Source organism: Pavona decussata, unplaced genomic scaffold, assembly GCF_977016875.1.
Source record: "Pavona decussata unplaced genomic scaffold, jaPavDecu1.1 SCAFFOLD_25, whole genome shotgun sequence".
NCBI lineage: Eukaryota > Metazoa > Cnidaria > Anthozoa > Scleractinia > Agariciidae > Pavona > Pavona decussata.
Window position 1 is genome coordinate 978,215 of NW_028145448.1, and position 20,638 is coordinate 998,852.

At 39.3% G+C, this 20,638-nt stretch overlaps 1 protein-coding gene across 2 annotated transcripts; it reads left to right on the forward strand.

The window, feature by feature from the left end:
* Positions 1-3,654: 3,654 nt before the first annotated feature.
* Positions 3,655-20,146, forward strand: LOC146485675 (ubiquitin-protein ligase E3A-like). 2 transcript variants are annotated; one of them, XR_014863333.1, is made up of 13 exons: positions 3,655-3,836; positions 3,987-4,028; positions 5,826-6,025; positions 6,344-7,410; positions 8,910-9,054; positions 9,570-9,775; positions 11,137-11,301; positions 12,792-12,845; positions 14,844-14,945; positions 15,901-15,974; positions 16,349-16,492; positions 17,618-18,107; positions 18,614-20,146. XR_014863333.1 is itself a non-coding variant. In XM_085103024.1 (12 exons), the coding sequence occupies exons 1-12, from the start codon at positions 3,781-3,783 to the stop codon at positions 17,736-17,738; spliced, it is 2,376 nt and encodes a 791-aa protein (XP_084959150.1). In that variant the 5' UTR covers positions 3,655-3,780; the 3' UTR covers positions 17,739-20,146. The 2 variants fall into 2 exon arrangements, 1 of the variants encoding a protein (XP_084959150.1); XM_085103024.1 differs by having other exon boundaries at positions 17,618-20,146.
* The last annotated feature ends 492 nt before the right edge of the window (positions 20,147-20,638 follow it).

Here is a 20,638-nt window from a genome sequence, read left to right on the forward strand (position 1 = left end):
AATTTGAAACATCTTTAGATACAGTTTTGTAACTGATGGTATGACAAATTTATATGATTTTGTATTATTATTCTGAATGTGTCTTTCTATTGTTCTAGACTTTTGATCAATGCAGCTCACTAGACTTGGTTCAGTCCCACAAACATTATGCAATATGCTGGATGACTTAGATTGTGGCCTAATAGACAATCAGAGCCCAGGAAAGGCTTGAACTAAGAGTCACGTTTGACAATTTTCAGTTTTAGTTCTTAGCTAACATTATTGTCAAGGGACCACAAATTCCCACAAGCGCTGTATAACTTACACAGTTCCGCAAAGGTCTCACAACACTGTGCCAATCATTCAGGATATTGGGGAGTTTGACAATAGTAATTATCTGTCGTCAAAGCAAGAGCTGCAAGATCAGAGAAGAGATTATATTATACTATTCAGCTGCAGAGTGTTAGTTGAGTAGTAATACTTCCCTTGCCTGAAGTCAATTAAATGTGTGATACCTAATCACATTACCATCCAGCCGACTCAAAAGAAATGGCAAATCATTCAGAAATTATCAATTTACCAGTAATTAGCCCTAATCAATCAGAATACATTAGGTAATGTGTGTCAGTATCTGAGCTATCTGACTCAGCTCTTAGTTAAAGTGTACACTCCACGACCAGATGAAGTCGGGCCCCACCAAAATTTATGTAAATTTAATATAAACCCAATTTCCCCAATCTATTGACCCCATCTCTGAGTTAATTTCCTACACTGCACCCAAATTTGTTAGAGAACTCACATAAGATAGTTTTAAATTATTTTACCTTGATTACATGTATACAAGAACAGACTAAGGCGATTATATGCATGGTATAGAAATTGGCTGACTAAATGAAGTACCATAGTGAGGATATCAACAGTCTCTCAACAATCACATTATAACCAATTTACTGATGAGGTGGCATGATTACCACGCTCCATACAGTTCCCATAATTATTTCTCTGTGGTTAGGCAGAATAGCTAACAAATTAAACCTCAACACAACTCAGTATCCTTATTTTCAAAGCCTGTTGGCACAATTACCCAATCTCTGTTATACTACTTCATTTTATTTCTAGATATATTATTAGTAAACCTGGGAGCAACTCTACAGCACTAGAAGCATGCAAGATGTGAGCACTCTCTATCAGTTTTGCCAAAAGCTATAGGCAAAAGGAATGTTTATTCAGAAAAAAAATTGACAGCTGCTCTTGAATTCATGGCATGTATTAAATATGCTGATGTTGAAATTGTACTAAGCTTGCATTCGAACACATATGACATTCTTAAATTCACTTTAAGAAAAGCGTGCACGCAATTCAGTCTAATAAAATTAAAAAATTTTGAGACGAAAAAAAACTTAATTTACAACAGTAAATACTTATATTAAGAGGTGATTTAAATTATTTTCAAATGGTAACATGTATGTGTTCATTGAATCCCATTTGGAAATAAACTGTTAAGGGAAAGGGAGAAGATAATTTGAACATAAATTTAATACACAGTCAGCTGCTCAGTTCTGTGAGAGAAGAAGTGATGGTTCCTTTTTATTTGTAAGTATAAACAGTAATAAAGAAATATGTTACTTGTCTGTTGTAGCAACGTCGAATTAAGTCCACCTTTCGCTCGCTCTTACGTGAAAAAAAATCCAGTTGCTTTGATTCGCTCTTACGGGAAAAAATCCAGTTCCTTTTGATCGCGTGTAGAATCAATTTTGGCTTTCTCGAACACTTTCAAGGCCCGATAAAACCTTCAGACTCAATTACAGTAACGCGGCTGCCATTTTGGGGCATTTGACTTCCGCTTTAATCTTAAGCATGCGCACAAAGACCGGAATCCCACGTTTTCTGGGATAAGAAATTCCATTATCCCAGAGTCTCTCCTGGCGCCGCCCCGCTGACCAAAAAGCCTGAGGACTCTGGGTACGAGATTGGTCATTTTCATTCCCAGTCTCTCCGAGTGGAAGTCACAGGTCATGCACTCAAAAAGTGTAGCCTTAGTACATCCGCCGGAAGAATCGACCTTTCCCCAAAATGGCGGCAACAGATTTGAATGAGTTAAAATTGAACCGAATGAAAAACTGACACCAGCGGTGAAAAGGGCACCTTTACTTTAGTTACTTTCCAAAGTTTCAGCATATTAGGTGTTATGTCAGCTTAGGAAATGTAAGATGAAATTTGACAAATTTACAGACGGTTTGTATGACTGCATGGGGTATGTCATACCCCCAGTCATACAAACGTCTGTAAATTTTTCATTTTTCAACTTACATTTTCTCAGCCGATATTACACCTGATATGCTGAACTTTGCAGGGTTACTAAAGTAAAAGTGCTGTTTCTGTGCTGGTATACGTTTTTAATTTTAACTTATTTGAATTTTCGGCCGCCATTTTGGAGAAGGGTCTATTGTATTTTGATTTCGCAAGATTTTCATGTCTTGGGATATATTCCCTAGTGTGTTTTTTATCATTGTTATTTTTTCACCTTTTTGGAGACAGTTTAATTTCTTAATTTTTCATCAGCTCACTTCCCAAACATTTCCCCTTTTTTTCGTTTGTGACTTACTTTTTCGCGATATTTTTTTACGGTGACTACGGTTTATTCCCTCTTTTGGGAATTCCCCGAATTGTGCTTTCGAAATCCATCGACATAATTGCATAAAAAAAAGTAAAAAACCTTTATTTAACTTGGAATTACAGATAGCAAACAATTATGCTAATATCTTCGAAGATATAAAAGATAAAAGTAAGACTAAACGATAATGTACAAATATAAGATATAAAAATTTTTAGGCTAAATTACAAAAAGAACAACGATCACGATTAAATTCGATTTAGCCTGCGAATACAGCCGCCTCTCATTCTGATTCGCTCCCACTACTACGTGCGTTTCGCAAGCGAATGAGAGGCGGCTGTCTTCGCAGGCTACATTCGATTTGGTTCACTGCTAGTTTAAAGCATTGGTCGTAGGAGCGGTTCTGAGTGAGTTTGGTAACGAGTTCCAAAGTTTACAAGCTGAATAACGGAAAGAGTGTAATCCATAAATTTGTAGTATTAACCCTGGGGACATGGAGAAGATGTTGGCCACGTAGGTTGTGGGTAGTGCCTCTTTCATTAAGTAGATTCTTAATATACACAGGGATGTTACCATTAAGTGCTCAGTAAGTAAAAGTCAGCGTATCATACATTCTGCGGTCTTGTAAACAGGGCTGATTAATGCGATCCAATAATTTGTCGTAAGTGTTGTGAAAGTCATTGAAGACCAAACGGAGATAGCTCTCGTTCTTATTTGAATGACTATAACAACTTTGAGAATGATGTATTATTCAGTGAATGACACAGGCATACTCAGAAAAAGGAAATCCGAGTTCTCTCGAACGGACGTCGAACCTGTCGGCCACAACGATAAAATGTCGACGACATTTCAGATCAACCTTATAACGAAACACATTCCCTGAGATAACAGCATCACTGTTTGAGAGCATCCACGAGTTAACCTTAACACCTAAATGGAGGGATTTCTATACAAAGCCCATCTCAAGATTTAGACAATTTTTTTGTGCGTGCTAGCTTGCTACTGTAGGTAGCCATCAGTGATTCTCTTGAATGGGATACCTGTGGGCTATGACTTCCCAGAGTTCCATTATAGTTGAGTCATGGAGCACACATGATTCCATGATGGAGCTTCCGAGAAAAATTAAGTTTTGAAATCCTTCGCGTTGTCAAGCGAATAATCGTTTACTTCACCGCAAAATCATCTTTATGTCGACCAAACACAATTGGCCAGCCGACGGTAAGGGAGGCCATAACAAGTCTAGGTAAGCTTTGGAAGATATGGCAGAGCGTGCGTTCAAAATAGGGCAGTGTTCTGCCGGTCGTATGCTCGCGTTTTTTGTCTATTATAATTGTAATTTTTGGGTGTTTTTGGTTTACTGTGGTGCTTATCATTGTGTGGTTTTATCCTGAAGGAATTGCAGCCAAGATTCTGATGGCGAAGATCATTCAGAAATGTAAGTTTTCCTGCTTTGCGTGCATCACATAACAGGCTTCCAATTTGAGGTCTTTTGCTGCCCTCTGTGAGATTAAAAATACCTCTGCGTCGAGCATTCGTCGCGTTGTAAATTCTAGGACGCGCTAAAGGAAAATTATCTTAAACTTATTCTTTTCTTCCATAAATTAATTAGATCCCGAGCGTATTTTTACATGCAACTTTCTCGTGGCAATAGTATCGTCTTGGCAACAGGGACGTTCAATTCATTGATTTTCAAAAATTTTGCTTTGAACGCTTCACGCTCGCATTTCAAGTGTTTACTTTGTTTTGCAGTTTTGTAGCTGTGATGGTTCGACTAAAATGTTGAAATAAAATGACAAAGGCACCATTTGACCTGCACATGAAAAATTGGAATGAGGAACTCGAAATTTGTACATTTCAGAAATAGATGGCATTTTTTGTGTTTGTAAACAATAGCCTTTGTTTGGCGCGAAAACATGCACAGTTATTTCCCTGCAGACGTAATCTTTCCCAAGCAGCTGACATGTTTGCAGGTGCAAAGCTCGAGCAAGTATCCATGCATGTTTTAAAGCCAAGTAAAGGTTAATATTTTTTTCTGAAAGCCACACGCATAGAATTTTAGGCTTTGATTGTTTTTGGCACTGCCTTGTAGAGATGTATTTCATATCCCCGTCTGTTATGAATTAAGTGGAGGTTGGGGGAAGAATGGGCAAGGCAGGGGATTTGAAAGTAGTTATTTGCCTATAAGAGGCACTTTTGACTATTTTAGTTGACGTTCTAACAAACTTTCAAAGACCTGAAGTGATTCTTTTGACCATGCTCGCAATAATGGCTTGCAGCAGGGCATTTGAACAAAAAAATCTCAGCTTAGTTCAAATGCCCTGCTTTTCCCTGGCCACTCCCCCTATGGCTTACATTGATAGGTGCATTACAACATGTGTAATGTTCTACCATCTACATGTAGTTTCCAAATTGTGTCATATCCAGTGAATGCCTCAAGGGAGATTTACATGGTACGACTGTGTCCAATACGACAAGCTTATGACAGGCCTACGACTCAAATGGTTTCGTGTAAATCAAACCTACAAGTTGCGTACGAGTGTCATGTACGTCGTAGGATATCCTACAACAATCTAGGTATAGGCAATGCTGAATGACAAGAGTTGTGTGCGAGTTTTTGCATGATGCGAGCAGCACACACTCTAGAAGTCGCATGCGACAGTCGTAAGCAAAAGTTGTACCATCTCAGGGTTTTTGTTAAGTATTTGATTAGGAGAGACCAAATTTAACTTAGCAGGGTCCACATGGTAGATTTGCTCTTTATTGTATACAGTGTAAAAATAGCCGGGATGAAGTATATAATAGGCAAGTAATGGTCCCTGTGTCCCTGCTCTAACAAAAACCCTGCATCTAAATCGGCCTTTAGAATTTTGGGTGATGGTTTGTCTGCTGCCTATTTCTCAAACCCTTATCCTATTTTGGACCAAACTATGGGACTCTGCAACATTCCCTATTCTAAACCAAAACAATTCAATAGAATATTTTCAGTGACCGGCTCCCAGTTGGCCTGATAGCTCAGTTGTAGAGCACTGCACCGACATTGCAGAGGTCACAGGTTCGATTCTCGTTCAAGCCTGAATTTTTTTCATGTTCTCTTTTGGCAACTGTTTAAGTTGTATAAATAACTGTGATGGTCTTTATTTTCTGTTAGGCTGCCTACCTATACCAGATGAGAAACTCACCTTTCACATTGTCTCAAAACTCACCTGTTCTTTATTGTCGATAAAAAATGCAGGAAGCGAGCAGCTGAACAGATGATCAAGAACTACTTTTTCCAGCTGACAGATGGCTGTGGCTTGGAGGGATGTAACAACGAGTACTGTGCATCAAGTGGAAGAAAGAAGACCTCAAATGATGACGCTGCTGCACTAGCTTTACAGTTATTCATGAAGAAAGCTCGTCTCTGTGAACCTTTGCAAGAAGGGAATCACAAAGGTAGTACTACAGATAGGCTTGAGTTTTGAACTCTCTGTGATGATTTAGTTTAATTTATAACATGCTCAAACTTGCAACCAACAGTGTGGGCCCTTGTAAGTACAGTGTACATGTTTAATATGGAGAAAATGAACTAAATAAGGATTGTTAGAAGTCACTAACAATGATTATTGAGCTCCTAAAGTTGTGAACTTTTTGTTGAGTTTCTTTTTGTGTACACATGTTAAACCATCAGCCCAGTTTGTAAACTATAAACGTTTAAGTCTTACTGCTTTGGTCCCTTGTTAATTAATGGGCGTTGTTGTCTCTCCTTTGTAGTTCCAACCAAGGAAGTCCCATATTTCACAGAAAAGTCGTTACTGTCAAACCTGAACTCTTGCAAGGAAGAAGGAAACTTCAAGAAACTTGTCCACAGCATAGGTGATGTGTTTTCAAGTTCTGAATCACTGAACAAAAGTTTCTTGTTAGACAAATCCTCCAGGTCACCCAACAATCTTACTAACGTTGACATTGAAGCTGTGCGCTGTTCATATTCAGCACTGTTCAAGACCGGTGATTCATCAGTTGAGAACTCTTTAATAAACTCCCTAGCTGCATTAGCGCCGACTCTTGAAATGGAACTCAGATACAAGTCACCGAGCAGCGATCCCAACTTCTTGAACCAATTTGTGATTATAATGGAGAACACAATGCTGCAGAGCCCAGAATATTTAGACCAAGCTTTGCCTGGTTTTCTCAAGGCCATTGCGTTACTACCAGTTAATCTCCAAGCTACGTTAGCCCACATATGGGCCCAGTTTTCAAGTCAGGAGATCCGGCGGATGGTGGAAACACTTCAGCAACTGATAACGTACCAAGTTTTAACCGGACCAAGTGCTACGCGTGATTCTCCAGTGCAGGAGGATGAAGCAATTGTGGCAGCTACCAAGGTGATGAAACTGTTGTATTATGCTAGTATTTTGGGAGGAATTTTCGATGAAGGATTGGAGGACTGCCCAGATGCCTCTTTGGCATCTGACGATCACAAGGATCCTCTTCTCAAAGAGTTGAAAGTTGACGTCCTGGATTGCCGTAAACCGCTAGTTAAGTTTGAAGAATTTATTAATGATCCACTGAATGATCAAATTGAGGTGGATCGCGACTTCACACACTTTAGGGATGAATCACAGGGCAAGTCACAGAGTAAGTTGTTTTCATTTCTGAAGTACAACTTTATCCTTTCCACTGCTACAAAGAGCTTGGGTTTGTTTTATGACAATCGAGTACGCATGTACAGTGAGAGACGGCTGACGTTACTGTACAGTTACTTGCGAGGCCAGCAGGGAACGCCTTATCTCAGACTCAAGGTCAGGAGGGATCACATCATTGAAGACGCCCTTGTTAGTGTGAGTACATTTTGTATAAATTATTGCTACCAGGTTATGACCCCAAAAGTAGCAACACTCTGAAAGATTTGGCAGCTGAAGAGTTTCAGGAGCAAGAGGAGTGTATGTGCATTTTTTGTTTGTGAAATTGGAATTGTTTCAGGTCAGCTCTAAAGTATACATGTACATGTACATGTATTTTGGCATACAGTCTTGATATCATGTAAAAACAGTCCCACATTAAATTTTAGTTTTTTACTTGAAGAGCGGCTTATTTAAGAATAATTAGCTAATTCTAGTTTTTTCTAAAGACCAAAGCTACTCAACTGAGACAACATAATGTGTGTTATTGTCCGATATTTTAGCATAAAACAAATCATCCAAGCATCAACTCCTCTTTGATGTGAATTGCTCTTGTAAGTGATTCGAGGAAAAGCAGTTAGTTTCTTCTTTTAAATTAGTTTATAGTGTAAACCTCCAGGTCAAAATTTGTTTTTAGGTTTTAATTTTTAAGATTAAACAAGTGAGCAGCACGTCTGTGAACTCCTAGAGTTGTAAAAACGATTTATTTCCTCCTACGTGTTTCATGTGACTAGCGCACACCTGAAAAGGTGGGCAAACTGTAGGCCCCAAAATTATGTGACCCACAAAATATGTCACACCTTGCCCACCTTTTGGCCTGTTTCCTACAGTGTACATGTAAATCCGCTTCCATAGGTGCAGTTTTACGTAATGTAAAATTTATTTTAGTCTTATGTACATGTAGGTGTATATACAGGTCACTTACGTTGTATTGTAAAACTCCCTGATGAAGTGTGCGTTAGTCACATGAAACAAGTAGGAGAAAATAAGAGTTCCCAGACATGCTGCTCACTAGTATAATCTTAAAAATAGTGTAACCTCCAGGTCAAAATTTAAGTATGAGATTTTGTCCTTAATACACCGCTGTCTGTTTGCCAAACAGGTTGCTCAAAAATTAAACAATTATGCCACTAAGTTTCCTTCTGTGCCAAAATGGAGCTGATTTGGAGCAATTTTGATTTTAAGGCAAAAAATGCCTTAATGCCCCTTTTTCATTCCCTTTATTTTTAAGCAGAATATCCATAAAAGCTGGCACTTCAAGAAGTCATCAGGATTATACTTGAGATTTAAATTTATAAACGTCAATAAACAATGTGGTATCTCAATAACTGTCTAACACCCGGCACAAAATATAAAAGAAATGTCTGGACGTAATTTTTACGTTTGACATACTGTAGAAAGACCTCACTCCTAATACAGAATGGAGTTGAGATTGTATGGGACAACATTGACTGATGAATGGATCTTGGGACATGTATCTGGCATCCCCCGCAGATTTTGCAGGGACTGATGACATCATCACCAACTTGGCAAAGGAGAGAGAGCCTGGGGTCCAGATCATTGAACACACTCCCTAATCTTTGATTATTACTCGTTTGTAGAAGTTTAATTGTATTTGATGTGGCATTGTATCGAATTGATTTTTGTTGTGTAACCAGCTTGAATTGACTTCTGAAGACAATCCATCGGACCTCAAGAAACAGTTGTACGTCGAGTTTGAAGGAGAACAGGGAATTGACGAAGGTGGTGTGTCCAAGGAGTTTTTTCAACTGGTCGTTGAGGAAATATTCAACCCAGACTATGGTAAATACATATATGTGCATAGCTTTGCCATTCGAATTACATCCATTAATACACTCCTACAGGTCTACATGTATGTATGTTGTTAGCTCTCAGTTGGCTTGGCAGTTCAGTTGGTAGAGTGCTCATTGCACCAGCGTTGCAGAGGTCATGGGTTCAAATCCCGTTCGAGTTCAGGTTTTTTTTTCAAGAATCTTTTCTTCTATATAGCCTTTCATGCGCAGCTCGTATACATGTTTCATTTAACTTTTGGTTGCCATCTCTGGCTCACAAATCCCTCTGCTTAAGTTCCTAAAAAGTGGTTTGCAACCAATCCCTGGAGATCCAAAAAGACAATGACATGGCAGCTATGTTGGATGAAAAAACAAAAGGTTCTGTCATCCAGCATGGCTGCCACACCATTGTGTTTTGGATCTCTAGGGTTTGGTTGCAAACCACCTATATGTCACATATAAACCAGGTCTTAAACATCTTCCAAATGCACCGAAAAACTCCTTGATGTATGAATTCTCTTGTAGGTATGTTCACATGTGATGAGGCCACTCATTACTGCTGGTTCAATCCGACGTCGTTTGAGACAGATGGCCAGTTTTTCCTGATTGGGTTGGTGCTCGGCTTGGCTATCTACAACAATGTCATTCTTGACGTGCATTTTCCTATGGTTGTGTACAGGAAGCTGTTTGGCAAAAAGGGAACATTTGAAGACCTCAAGGATTCACACTTGGTAATTTTTTTTTTTTAATAACACTTTATTGACAATAAACAAAAAGAAGCTAGGTACAATGCAAGTATGAAAAGGAAAGTATGTTGTACAAAAAATGTACACTTAATGATGAAAATAAATAAAGATAAAGAAAAAGACTAAACTGCAAGAATTATTTACAAAAGTACAGTTACTAGGCTTACAATAAATATTGAAGGGCTGAAAGCAAAACTATTGTATGTGACGATTTAGTCTTGAAATTTCAAATTGCTCAGAATTGGCTGAATTTTGGCGTGAGGACTCAAAAACGAAGCGAAAACCAGCGAAAAAAATACAGAGCAATGTTTTTAACTAAAATGATATCCACATCCCAAAATTCAGCCAATTTTCAGCAATTTGAAATTTCAAGACTAAATCGTCACATACAATAGTTTTGCTTTCAGCCCTTCAATTACAAGCTATTGTAGTTATTATGTAGGATTGATAACCCTCAACCGTCCGGACCTCGTATATGTTGAGGCATAAAATTTGTTTGGTTTAAAAATTTTCAAACCAGTTTGATTTTTATTTCCATCTGTCTCAGATTATGGTAATGAATAGTGCACAAAGGAAAATGAAAATTATACCGGTTTGAAAAATTTTAAACCAAAAAAAAAAAATTAAACCACAACATATACGAATGAAATTACATGTGTTATACATGCAGTCATGCCATTGCTTAAGTTAACTGCCTACTGAGATCAGGGACCTTAATTCAATGAACAACTTCAAATCGGCAATCAAGACTTATCTTTCTTATCTTTTTAGACAAGCCTTTTTATAGCATTTATATATTTAAATTTGAATTTATATTTGTATTTTTATATATATATATATATATTTTTTTTTTTTTTATTTTTGTTGCATGATCATATTGTAATGCGCAATTGAAAATTTATATTGATACTTGCGCAATATAAGTTAATAAAATTATTATTATTAATTATCATTATTATAAACAACTGATATGACTAAACTGTGAGAATAGTGTGCAAAAATCCAATGCAGGCCTTCTTATTGTATCCCATGGGACTTTTTTCATAAAGTAGTTTTTATTTTGTCTCAGTATGTACTCACTTGATATAGGTTGCGACATTTTGACTGCTTACTGCTAGTCTCTATCAGGTGATAACATGACTAGTTACGTAGATCACCAATATTTCATATCATGATGGTAGGCTGTGATTGGTACATTTCACTCCTCATTATTTTGGTCAAGAAACTACTTTCTACCTTACTACTACTCCCCCCCCCCCACCCCCCAAGTTACTGGCCAGCCCTTTCCTCTCGGACAGTCAAATAAATGCTTCACTGTAACATTATGCTTCTTGGTCTTTTTGAAGGTCCTTGCAGCCAGTCTTCAAGATCTTCTGGATTACGAGGGCGATGTGGAGAGTGAGTTGATGTGCACCTTCACCATTGGGTACACAGACATGTTTGGGTCATCAGTCACCAAGGAACTGAAGGACAATGGAGCAAATATTGCTGTTACCAATGACAACAGAAAGGTAAGAAAAAACTAGTCATTTGATGCCAAACTCGTTTTATTTCTGAAAGAGTTAATTCATTCCACAAGTTGAGCATCTCATAAAATGAAGTTTGTTGTTGGTTCTCGTCCCTGCTCCAAGGGTTTTTCTCCAGGTTTTCTGGTTTTTCTCCCTCCACAAAAACCAACACTTCCAAATTCCAATTTGACCCAGAATGCATGGACTCCATTGAAACAAGTTCCTAGAGTGTTCTTTGGTGCTCTGAGGGGTAAAGTGCAGTGTAAACATTTAAGTTCATTGTATATGTATGCTTTTAAGTTAACAATGGTTTGGGTACAGTATTTTGTCCTGATGGGTCTTTGTTGTATGATGGGCCAAAGAAACATTTGTTAGGTGCAGCATCTGCAGAGCCTGTAGTGACAGATACACAGTATACCTGTATGAACTTGTCCCATCTTTCAAATCTGACCTTTTAGCTGACTATGTTTTAAATAATCAAAAGAAAAAACATACTACAGAAAAAAAATACTAAAGAAAAAAGACCTAGGACCTAGACCTAGGAAAACAATATTAGCTTTCAGTATCTAAACCTTTAGAGCATTACAAACTTTCAATTCCTTCGCAGAATCTTTTTCAAGTAAGTGAGAAGTTAGTTTATGTCACGTGAGTTGGTGTGAGTCATGTGACAAAATGTCCAAAAAGACTGTTGGTAGTTCTTAACCGCTGTCTCGACCTAATTTTATCAGCTGTTTTAAATTTGCTGAGGCTTAGTGGTGACTCTTTGCTTCTGACACCTAATGTCAGGTGAATGAATACCAGATTTGGCAGGACTTGCCTTCCATTAATACAGTACACTGTACATCTACATCATGTTCTTTATATAAACTGACATTGACAAAATTTGCACAGTTCCTATCGCCAAATGCAGGTCAGAAAACAAAATGTTGTTTCAGAGATCTCTTCAACAATATGTCTGAAGTAGTTATTTTAACTTAGAAACCAACTTGGCACTTCAAATGTTTTAAGGTGCAGGTCTACTAGGAATTATATTTTCTTTTGTGTCCATGTGAAAGGTAATGTTTGGTACTCGCTTGTCAAAATTCCTGACTCCACCCTTGGGCTGCACATACATGTTATACAGTGCAGCTCAGAGATAAGCGAACCAAAACATACGCGTAAAACGCGTGTAATATGCGTATTCGTATATACGCATACTAGTATTGACATATACTCATACGCGTATGTGTCATTAGTATGTATGAGCTAGCCTATTGTTTTTTCTATTGTGGAAAGGTCATTGTTGATTTCAATGGGCATTGCAATTGCAGTGAAAACTGTTGGTCAAGCTGCATGTCCGTCGATCCTCTTGTGTTTATTCCGGCTGTTTGTTTGTCGACCTTGGGCTGCACAATGTTATACATGTATGTTGCCTAGACCTTGGGACACAATTAGTATTTTTCTTTTTTCTTTTTTTTTTTTTTTAACTTTTCTCAACGCTTTGTAATTTTCAGGAATTTGTTGAGCTTTATGCTGACTTCATTCTTAACAAGTCCGTTGAGAGACAGGTAAGAAAAGTAAATTATATTTATCAATAGCAATATCTTACAGCTCAATGGTGAGAACGTTTGCACCTGTACCACAACGCCGGGTCATGGATTCTAGTGCTGTTGAAGAGAACTTTTTTCAAACTGCAAAGATGGCTTTCTTCTCAATCCAACAGTACTGTTATTTTGCAGTGCACTGATGGGTGTGCTCAGTATTAACCTACGAGCAGATGTCTCCTTAGGTGGAATTGCGGTTGTTTCGCCCGAACGTACGTCGATTTGCCCGACGAAATACAACATGCTAATGGTTGAAGAATACATCAGTCAAGGAAAGGATCGTTTTCTTGTTGATCCGTATCCAAATTTACTCTATACGAAACGAAAACTTGCTAAGCAACGTGCTGCTGCGGTCGGCGAAAACATTACAACAAGTTCTGCAATCGCCTCGAGTTCTGTTGTTTCGTCCGAACAAACTCAGCTTCCTGATAGTCGCTGGTGAAATCGCTTGGAAAAGTTTCCGCTTTTTACCAAAGCCGAGTTCAACAGATTTATTGCAAACAGCGGAAAGCTCTAAGGAAGTAGTCACCATTCAGTACCGACAAGCTGGAAGCTTTTTTTTCCAATTTAAGTTTCCCACTAACATCGGGCGAATCGACGTGAGTTCGGGCGAGTCGTATTTCGGGCGAAACAACCGGATTCCCTCCTTACACATGAGGTTCATTTCCCCTATAACATCTGTGAATGTTGTGAGCAGACCTCCCGTTGTTAGGGTCGCGTGAGCGGACCTTGTGTTCAAGGCACGATTCTGGTTGTTTACTTTGGTTTGCCAGATGTTCATCTGTATCTGTTACTTAACTATAAATAAGTAAAAATATTTTTAGAAGTGATCACGTATTGGTAATTTAACTAGTGTAGTGGATATGCGATAATCCTTTCGCGTAGGCCTGAATTTGAACTCCGAGGGGGCACATTTTGTGCTCTTTCCTTTTTATTTTTTTTTATTAATTTACGTTCCTCGTTGTTTACAGGCCTATTAAACTGGGTAAATTCGGTTACAACCACTTTTCACTGTGTAACATAAGGTTTCCTTGTAAATCGTTTGCGCAAACTGTCAGCCTGTCCGCTAAATGACCGAGATTGATGAATTATGGGCGGACTTTGATATTTTTCCAGGGAAGACGCAAATTATAGTCTTTTCGACTCGACAAATTATGTTGCAACTGAAAGTTTGCAGATGTAACGCCGAGAGCATCGGGCGGCTCATATTGTTCTACCAGAATTCAGTAAACAATCTCAAAGCATCAAGCAAACTGGGAAGGCGAGAAGGTCACTGCTTCAACTGCTTAATATATGTACTCGTTCTGAGGGTTGTTATAACTCACTTTTGGCAATGGTGAAATTATAACCCAAACTTAATTCTTTGCTCCGAAGTGTAAAATATTCATGATTGAATTTGAGATCGTCAACATGATTAGCAGCTGTTCTGAGGTAAATCATTAGACCATGAAAAAAGAAACTTGCAAATTGTCCAGAAATCCACCAACAAACGTGCACAAACACGATCGTTTGAACCCCTGAAACAAAACCACTAAATGTTTCGGCTAGGAGTTTTGCCCCTTCCTCCTCCAAGTACCCATATACATTTACTTGCGTGAAGAGAAACGATGTGGGGCAACTTGATTTTGGTTAAATGTCATTTAGGCAGAGTTAAATTCGAGCAAGGAGATACTTCCTTCAAGCTCAGTGCAACAGCACATACATAAAAGGAAAAAAGTGTTGGTTTTCGGCTCTAAAACAGCCTTCAAGTATTCAAGTGAGCCGTCACGTGAGTAGTATGGTAAGAATCGAAACAGCCGATTTTTGTCGCAAGGATATCGAGTATCTGGGATCGGTATCGGCCTACACGCGCCAAGCGATATTGGTGGATGTATTAGGAATTTCAATACTAGCACCATCTTGTTAACTGAAACTTTTTTAAACGTTACTTATACATGTGTCAATAAACACTTGTGTTGACAGTTCAATGCATTCAGGCGTGGTTTTGACATGGTTGTAAAGGAATCACCTCTCAAAACATTCTTCCGTCCAGATGAGGTGGAGCTGCTGGTGTCAGGTTGCCAGGTGCGGTGTGTTCTTCATCATTGATATTATGTGACTAGTTTTGAAGGCACTTACTGGAAATACCAGTGTGAAGATATAAAATATCGGCTCGATAGTGAAATGAAGCGGCGTTCAGAAGAAAGTGTGGAATTCTAGCTACGACGTCGGCGACGGCAACGAGAACGTCAAAAAAGCAATACACTTAATAACCAAAACAACAACTCTGCACGTGCAGTACACTTTTTGGTATATTTCTTTGCCGTCACTGCACGACTAGGACGTGAAATCTTTTGATGGGACGTTTTATGGAGGACGTAGACACACGACGAGGAATTGTTCTTTCTCTTTCTAAACTTGGGTGCGGTCTTGAAGAATTCAACTTTAGGAAATTTCACCTACATTTGATATTTTTTACTGATGCGAGTTGGAATGATCGCGTCGACGTTTGAAAAAGCGTAATTCATTTTAATAGTGACGTTTTCGCTGCCGTCGCTGTCGTCGTTGCTAAAGCTCCCTAACAACCGGTCTTGTTTCTCGAGACGTGAGTAAAAATCTTTGATTCGCGTATCCAGAGATGCGGGTCGCATAACCTGGAAAATCACCAAGCATCAGTTTGCAATAAATTGTCTTCAAAGTATCCTCAGAAAGACTGATTTGTTTCCTCAAATGGAGTTATAACGTTGAGTCGGTAGAGTTCTTTTATTCAAGTTGTGTTGAACGTTTGTGTTAGATAAACTGCAATGAATTTCATTTGTTCAAAGGCTTCTCACTTCACGATTGCACATTGATATGTTCCTTTGCGATCAAACGTCATTCAAAGGTTTCTGTTTGAGGTTAAGACTTTTGTTTGTTGCCTTCCAAAGGTGCAGTTTAAGTGATAAAAGCAAAGTAAACCGTTGTGAGCGGGGCGTCTTTATTCAAACGTTCCTTTTAATGACTAAACTGTGCTTACTGTACATCATTCTTTACCCTGAAGGATTTTGACTTTGATGCACTGGAGAAGTCAACTGAATACGACAATGGACTCACCGAGGGTTCTACGTTGATCAGGTACAGATTAGTTTCCAATATTGCAATTGTTGGGAAAAGTGGACACTGTTTAACATCAAACTCAAATCTTTTACAATGTTTATAAAATTATAAACCGTCAATATGCTCCTAATCTGTACGAACTCAGGAACAGTATGCCAGACTTAGCACTTCCAAAGCTTTAAACAAATGTTCTTAAATGCAGTTTTTGATATGGTAGTGTTATACTCTGTAATAATTTGAAAAAAGGGACTAAGCTTGCCAAATCGCTCAGTGAATTCCGCAGGTAGACAGCTTACCTATCGGATGCACGGCTACGCATTTCGTAAAGCTATTAAAGCTGAAATTGATAACTTTCGTACTAATTGTACACTGCTGGTGTGATCTTTGTCCAGGTGGTTTTGGGATGTGGTGCACAGCTTTACAATGGAGCAGAAGAAACAGTTGTTGATGTTCACAACTGGAAGCGACAGAATCCCTGTTGGTGGCTTTTCCAAGCTCAAACTCATCATTGCCAAGAACGGACCTGACTCGGACAGGTAAGCCCCTACTGAGCCTGATACAAGAATGGTATTACTTAATTGTTTTCTTCTGGGCACCCCGAGCCCGTTTGTTAGCGAAGCCTTGTTGACGAGCCGCAATACAGTGGAATCTCGCTCGATTTAAAAGTGTCAGGCGACTAGGGAAATTGGTTTGTCATATCGAGGTTATGTCCCATACATTTTAAAAGTCCGAGCTGGAGAATATCGTTCGTTATACCAAGTTATTCGTTGTATGGAGGTTTGTTAAATCGAGGTTCCACTATAGCAGCAAAACAACTGTCCGTGGCTGTCTTAGCCTGTATACTCAGCGATGGGGTTGGGGGGCGAGGGGGGTAGCTTCTAATGAAACTGTGGTGCTGCGTCGGTGGGGAGTAGAAGCGAATGTTTGTTTTATCAGCAAAGTTGATAACGTAATTTGGCCGCCGTAAAGAAGTTCTAGTGCTTATGTTTCGAGTGTTAATCCCTCTGATTCTGGTTCGGATTCGGATTAGGATTCGCTCTGACGAAGGGCTAACACTCGAAAAGTCAGCACTCGAATCTCTTTATTTGATGAGTTTATGACAAAGTTTTGGCATCATTTTGATGGGTTTCCTTTTATGAATAGTGTAAATGTGCGATATTTTATTATTTCACTCAATCTTTCCCACGAGTTCCACAAAGTGACCAGCTCCCAGTAGGCCATTTCCTAGCCTCCCACGCAGTCGTTTTTAGGGGACTCGTATTACGAGTCCCCTAAAAACGACTGCGTGGGAGGCTAGCCATTTCCGAGTTGCTGTGAACCTCATTATGAAAGCGAGGCTAAGTGAAAGTTTTTCGTATGGAAATTAGTTTTGTTTGCGTATGAATGAAAACTAATTTTCATAATAAAAACTTTGAACTTAGCCTCACTTTCATAATGAGGTTTAAAGCAACTCGTAAATGGCCTGTTGGCTTGATAGCTCAGTTGGTAGAATACTGCGCCGGTATGACGTAGTACACGGGTTCGAATTCCGTTCAAGCCTAACAAGTTTTCTTCCAGGCTTTTTTATCATCTTGTCGCAACTGCTTAAGTTGCGCTCACAGCTGCAATGGTTTCTCATTCATTAGTTCAACTGTATCTGTGACTGTGTTTTGTTGTTGCAGACTTCCGACTGCTCACACGTGTTTTAATGTGCTTCTTCTGCCGGAGTACGCGAGCAGGGGAAAACTGAGAGAAAGGCTGTTGAAGGCAATCACTCACGCCAAAGGATTTGGTCTGCTGTAAAGGATTTCACCCCGATAGAGTTCAGTGGAATCTCTTTTTGAAAATAGGCCCGGCCATAATTAAACAAGTTTCCGCGTGAAGAAAGTGCTGCTCAATTGGTTTCATTTAAATCGTCGCACCCTCAGAATTTCATCCTTTTACTCCATATTTAGAACCGCACTGCATAACATAATGAACAGTCCAGGAGATACTGTCTGTCGGAGATAGCTTTCATTTGAATGGTCATACTTTCGAATTTTATCCACAGACTCAAAACTGAGCTTGAACTTCATAACAAACAGCACTGACCACAGCTAGGTAGGCTCAGTAGCTTTCAGTTAGAACCACCTGTACAGCTTTAGACATTGGTGGGCACCACGGGAAAGTACTGTTCAGTACGCTTCATTTAAATGGTCACCCTTTATGTTTATCCACAAACTCAGAAGTTGGAATCGCACCGTACGACATTATGAACATTACCACAAACCGTAGTGCTCAATAGTTTTCATCGATTAGACACACTTAAGGATTTTATCCGCAGACTCAAAAGTATGGACCATGAATCGAGACTTGAACCTGTGCTTAAAACTGCTAAGGCAGCAATCAGCCATTTTGGCATATCCAGGAAGATAAGCCCGGCTTTTAAATAGCTGTACAACTAATTTGGACTTAATCAACCACGGCTTCAAGGAAAACGGCACTTTAAACATGGAAGCTCGAGTATTGACTTCTGAAAACGAGAACGAAACTTTACGAAATTTGAAACTCTGTGGATGCACGAGAGTTTACATTCATAACAAAAGTAAGAGATTCAACTCGTTATTATAACTAAAACTAGTTGTAAATTCTTCTGTTGCTGATCACATCATGTAGACCCAGTCTTGCCTGATACCTAGGCCTCTCTCCGTCTTTCATCTCGGTCAATCCGTTTCGGGTCACGAGCAAAAAAGCGGCTCTGGCCGTTCGCCTTGGTTACGTCACCGAAACGAAATGATCGTGAGGGCCTTGGAGAAGGCCGTTCAGGGACAATGCAAGACCAGTCCAGACTTGACGCTTGTGTTGGGGTCCTTGTCCTGGGCTCCTTAAGGACCAGGGGCCCGTTTCTCGAAAGACCCGGTAATTTCTCGGGCCCGATAAGTGTCTTTGGGGACAAATGTTTCTTAACACAAGTCAATTTTTGTTAGCTTTGAATACTAAACCTTAAAATCTTGTAATTCTATGAAAACATTGGCCAAGTGCCATGCCTGTACTGTAATCACTGTGTAATCGGCGAAAAAAACATTCCCGGTAAGTTACCGGGACTTTCGAGAAACGGCCCCCAAGCATCTTAGATCAGATTCTATAGCATTCTTCTTTATTAGATAGTTAGAGAACTGCAACGATTTCTGGTGATATCCGTTTTACCTTTTATTCGCTGGGCTATGGCAACCTGACCAATGGGAAAACCTTGAACACCCATCAGATTGTATGCAGACAAAAAACCTGTGTCCGAAAAGTTTTGTTTATATTGGTGGCCTTGTTTGAGCAGCGTATTCCATGGAACCAACTCTAATCGAGGTGTTAGACTGGTCATAACCTTCTATTTTTTAAGGTCGTGAAGATTGCACTAGGGAAACAAATTCTCTTGCACAGGGTCTCCACGCGCGTGTTTGTTTCCTCGTGATTCACTCCCGCGCGGTTCGCGATCTTGTGAAATAGAAGGCATGTTTACAGCTAGCTGTTAATGTAAGGGTGTCGAGCGATTACTTGACTACATTAGGGACCTTCAGATCAGAGAGCGAGTGCAACTTTCAAATTTCGAATCAGTCACATCCCCAGAACTCTTGTTCCTTCTCGTTGTTTACCAGCAGATAAGAAGACCCTAGAAACAAGATTGGTGTGACAAGCGGTTATGTACACCACGGAAACTAGATTTGAAAAGTCGTACTCGTACTCAATCTTGTACTCATAGTCAAATCTGAAAGTCCCTATTTATATGCTTAGAACAGTGAAAAGTACAGAAAATATTGCCTAAAAACTTTTGTATCCAATAGGATGGTTTTCAATTCAGTGTCCGAAGCATTCCCGCGTTTGCTTTGGCTTAGCTTTACTCTCAGTTGATCACTTGACAATGCATTTTATTTTGTTAGGAAAAATTTACTGTTGATCGTTTCTGGGAATTGGACGGTTGGTTTTGGTACACCCTGTTTGTGTTGTCTAGCCTTTGTTTGTCATCCTAAAGGAAAACAGTTTTAGGAGAAGGACATTGAAATACGTGGATAGTATGTGTTGATCGGCTTGTAGTAAATTGTAGATGATTTAAAGCTAGTTTGTTTGTTTTTTTAAAGGTTTTTTTTTTTTTCATTTAGTTAAATAAGAATTGTAAAGCTGTATTTTTTGAAACTGAATTAAATGAACGTAAAATCTGTTAATAAAAACATTTTCAAGTATATCGTGGACTTGTTCTCGTTTTAAATTCAGCCTAATCTGCAAGCTTGTGTTTGCAGCGGTAAACAAAAGGAGTGTTTGCACAAACTTCGCTTTCGATCGCACGAAAACTGGTCAGAGCACCATGACGTGTAAACACTTAATTCCAAGTTCCTTTAGGCCCCAGGCCTTTCTGGGGAAAAACGTTGGGCCGTTTCATTTTGTTTTTAAGTGATTGCGTGATGCGTATTATCGTGGGAAATCCAGAGGCAGATATTGAGGGGGAGGGGGGGGGGGTGCGCGGGGGATGGGGCAAAGAAATAGGTGGTAAAATTTCGGTGAATAAAAGTCGGGGAAACAATGGAAAAGCCCTGGGAATGAGGTTGACAATAAGCATTTATTCCTTCCCGACTTTCCCCGCCCGTTACTTCCTTTTCGGAGCTCGAAATGGAATGAAATGGGAAAGAAGATCAGTTTTGAATAGTAGAACACCAAGACGTTTTGGCAATAGGATG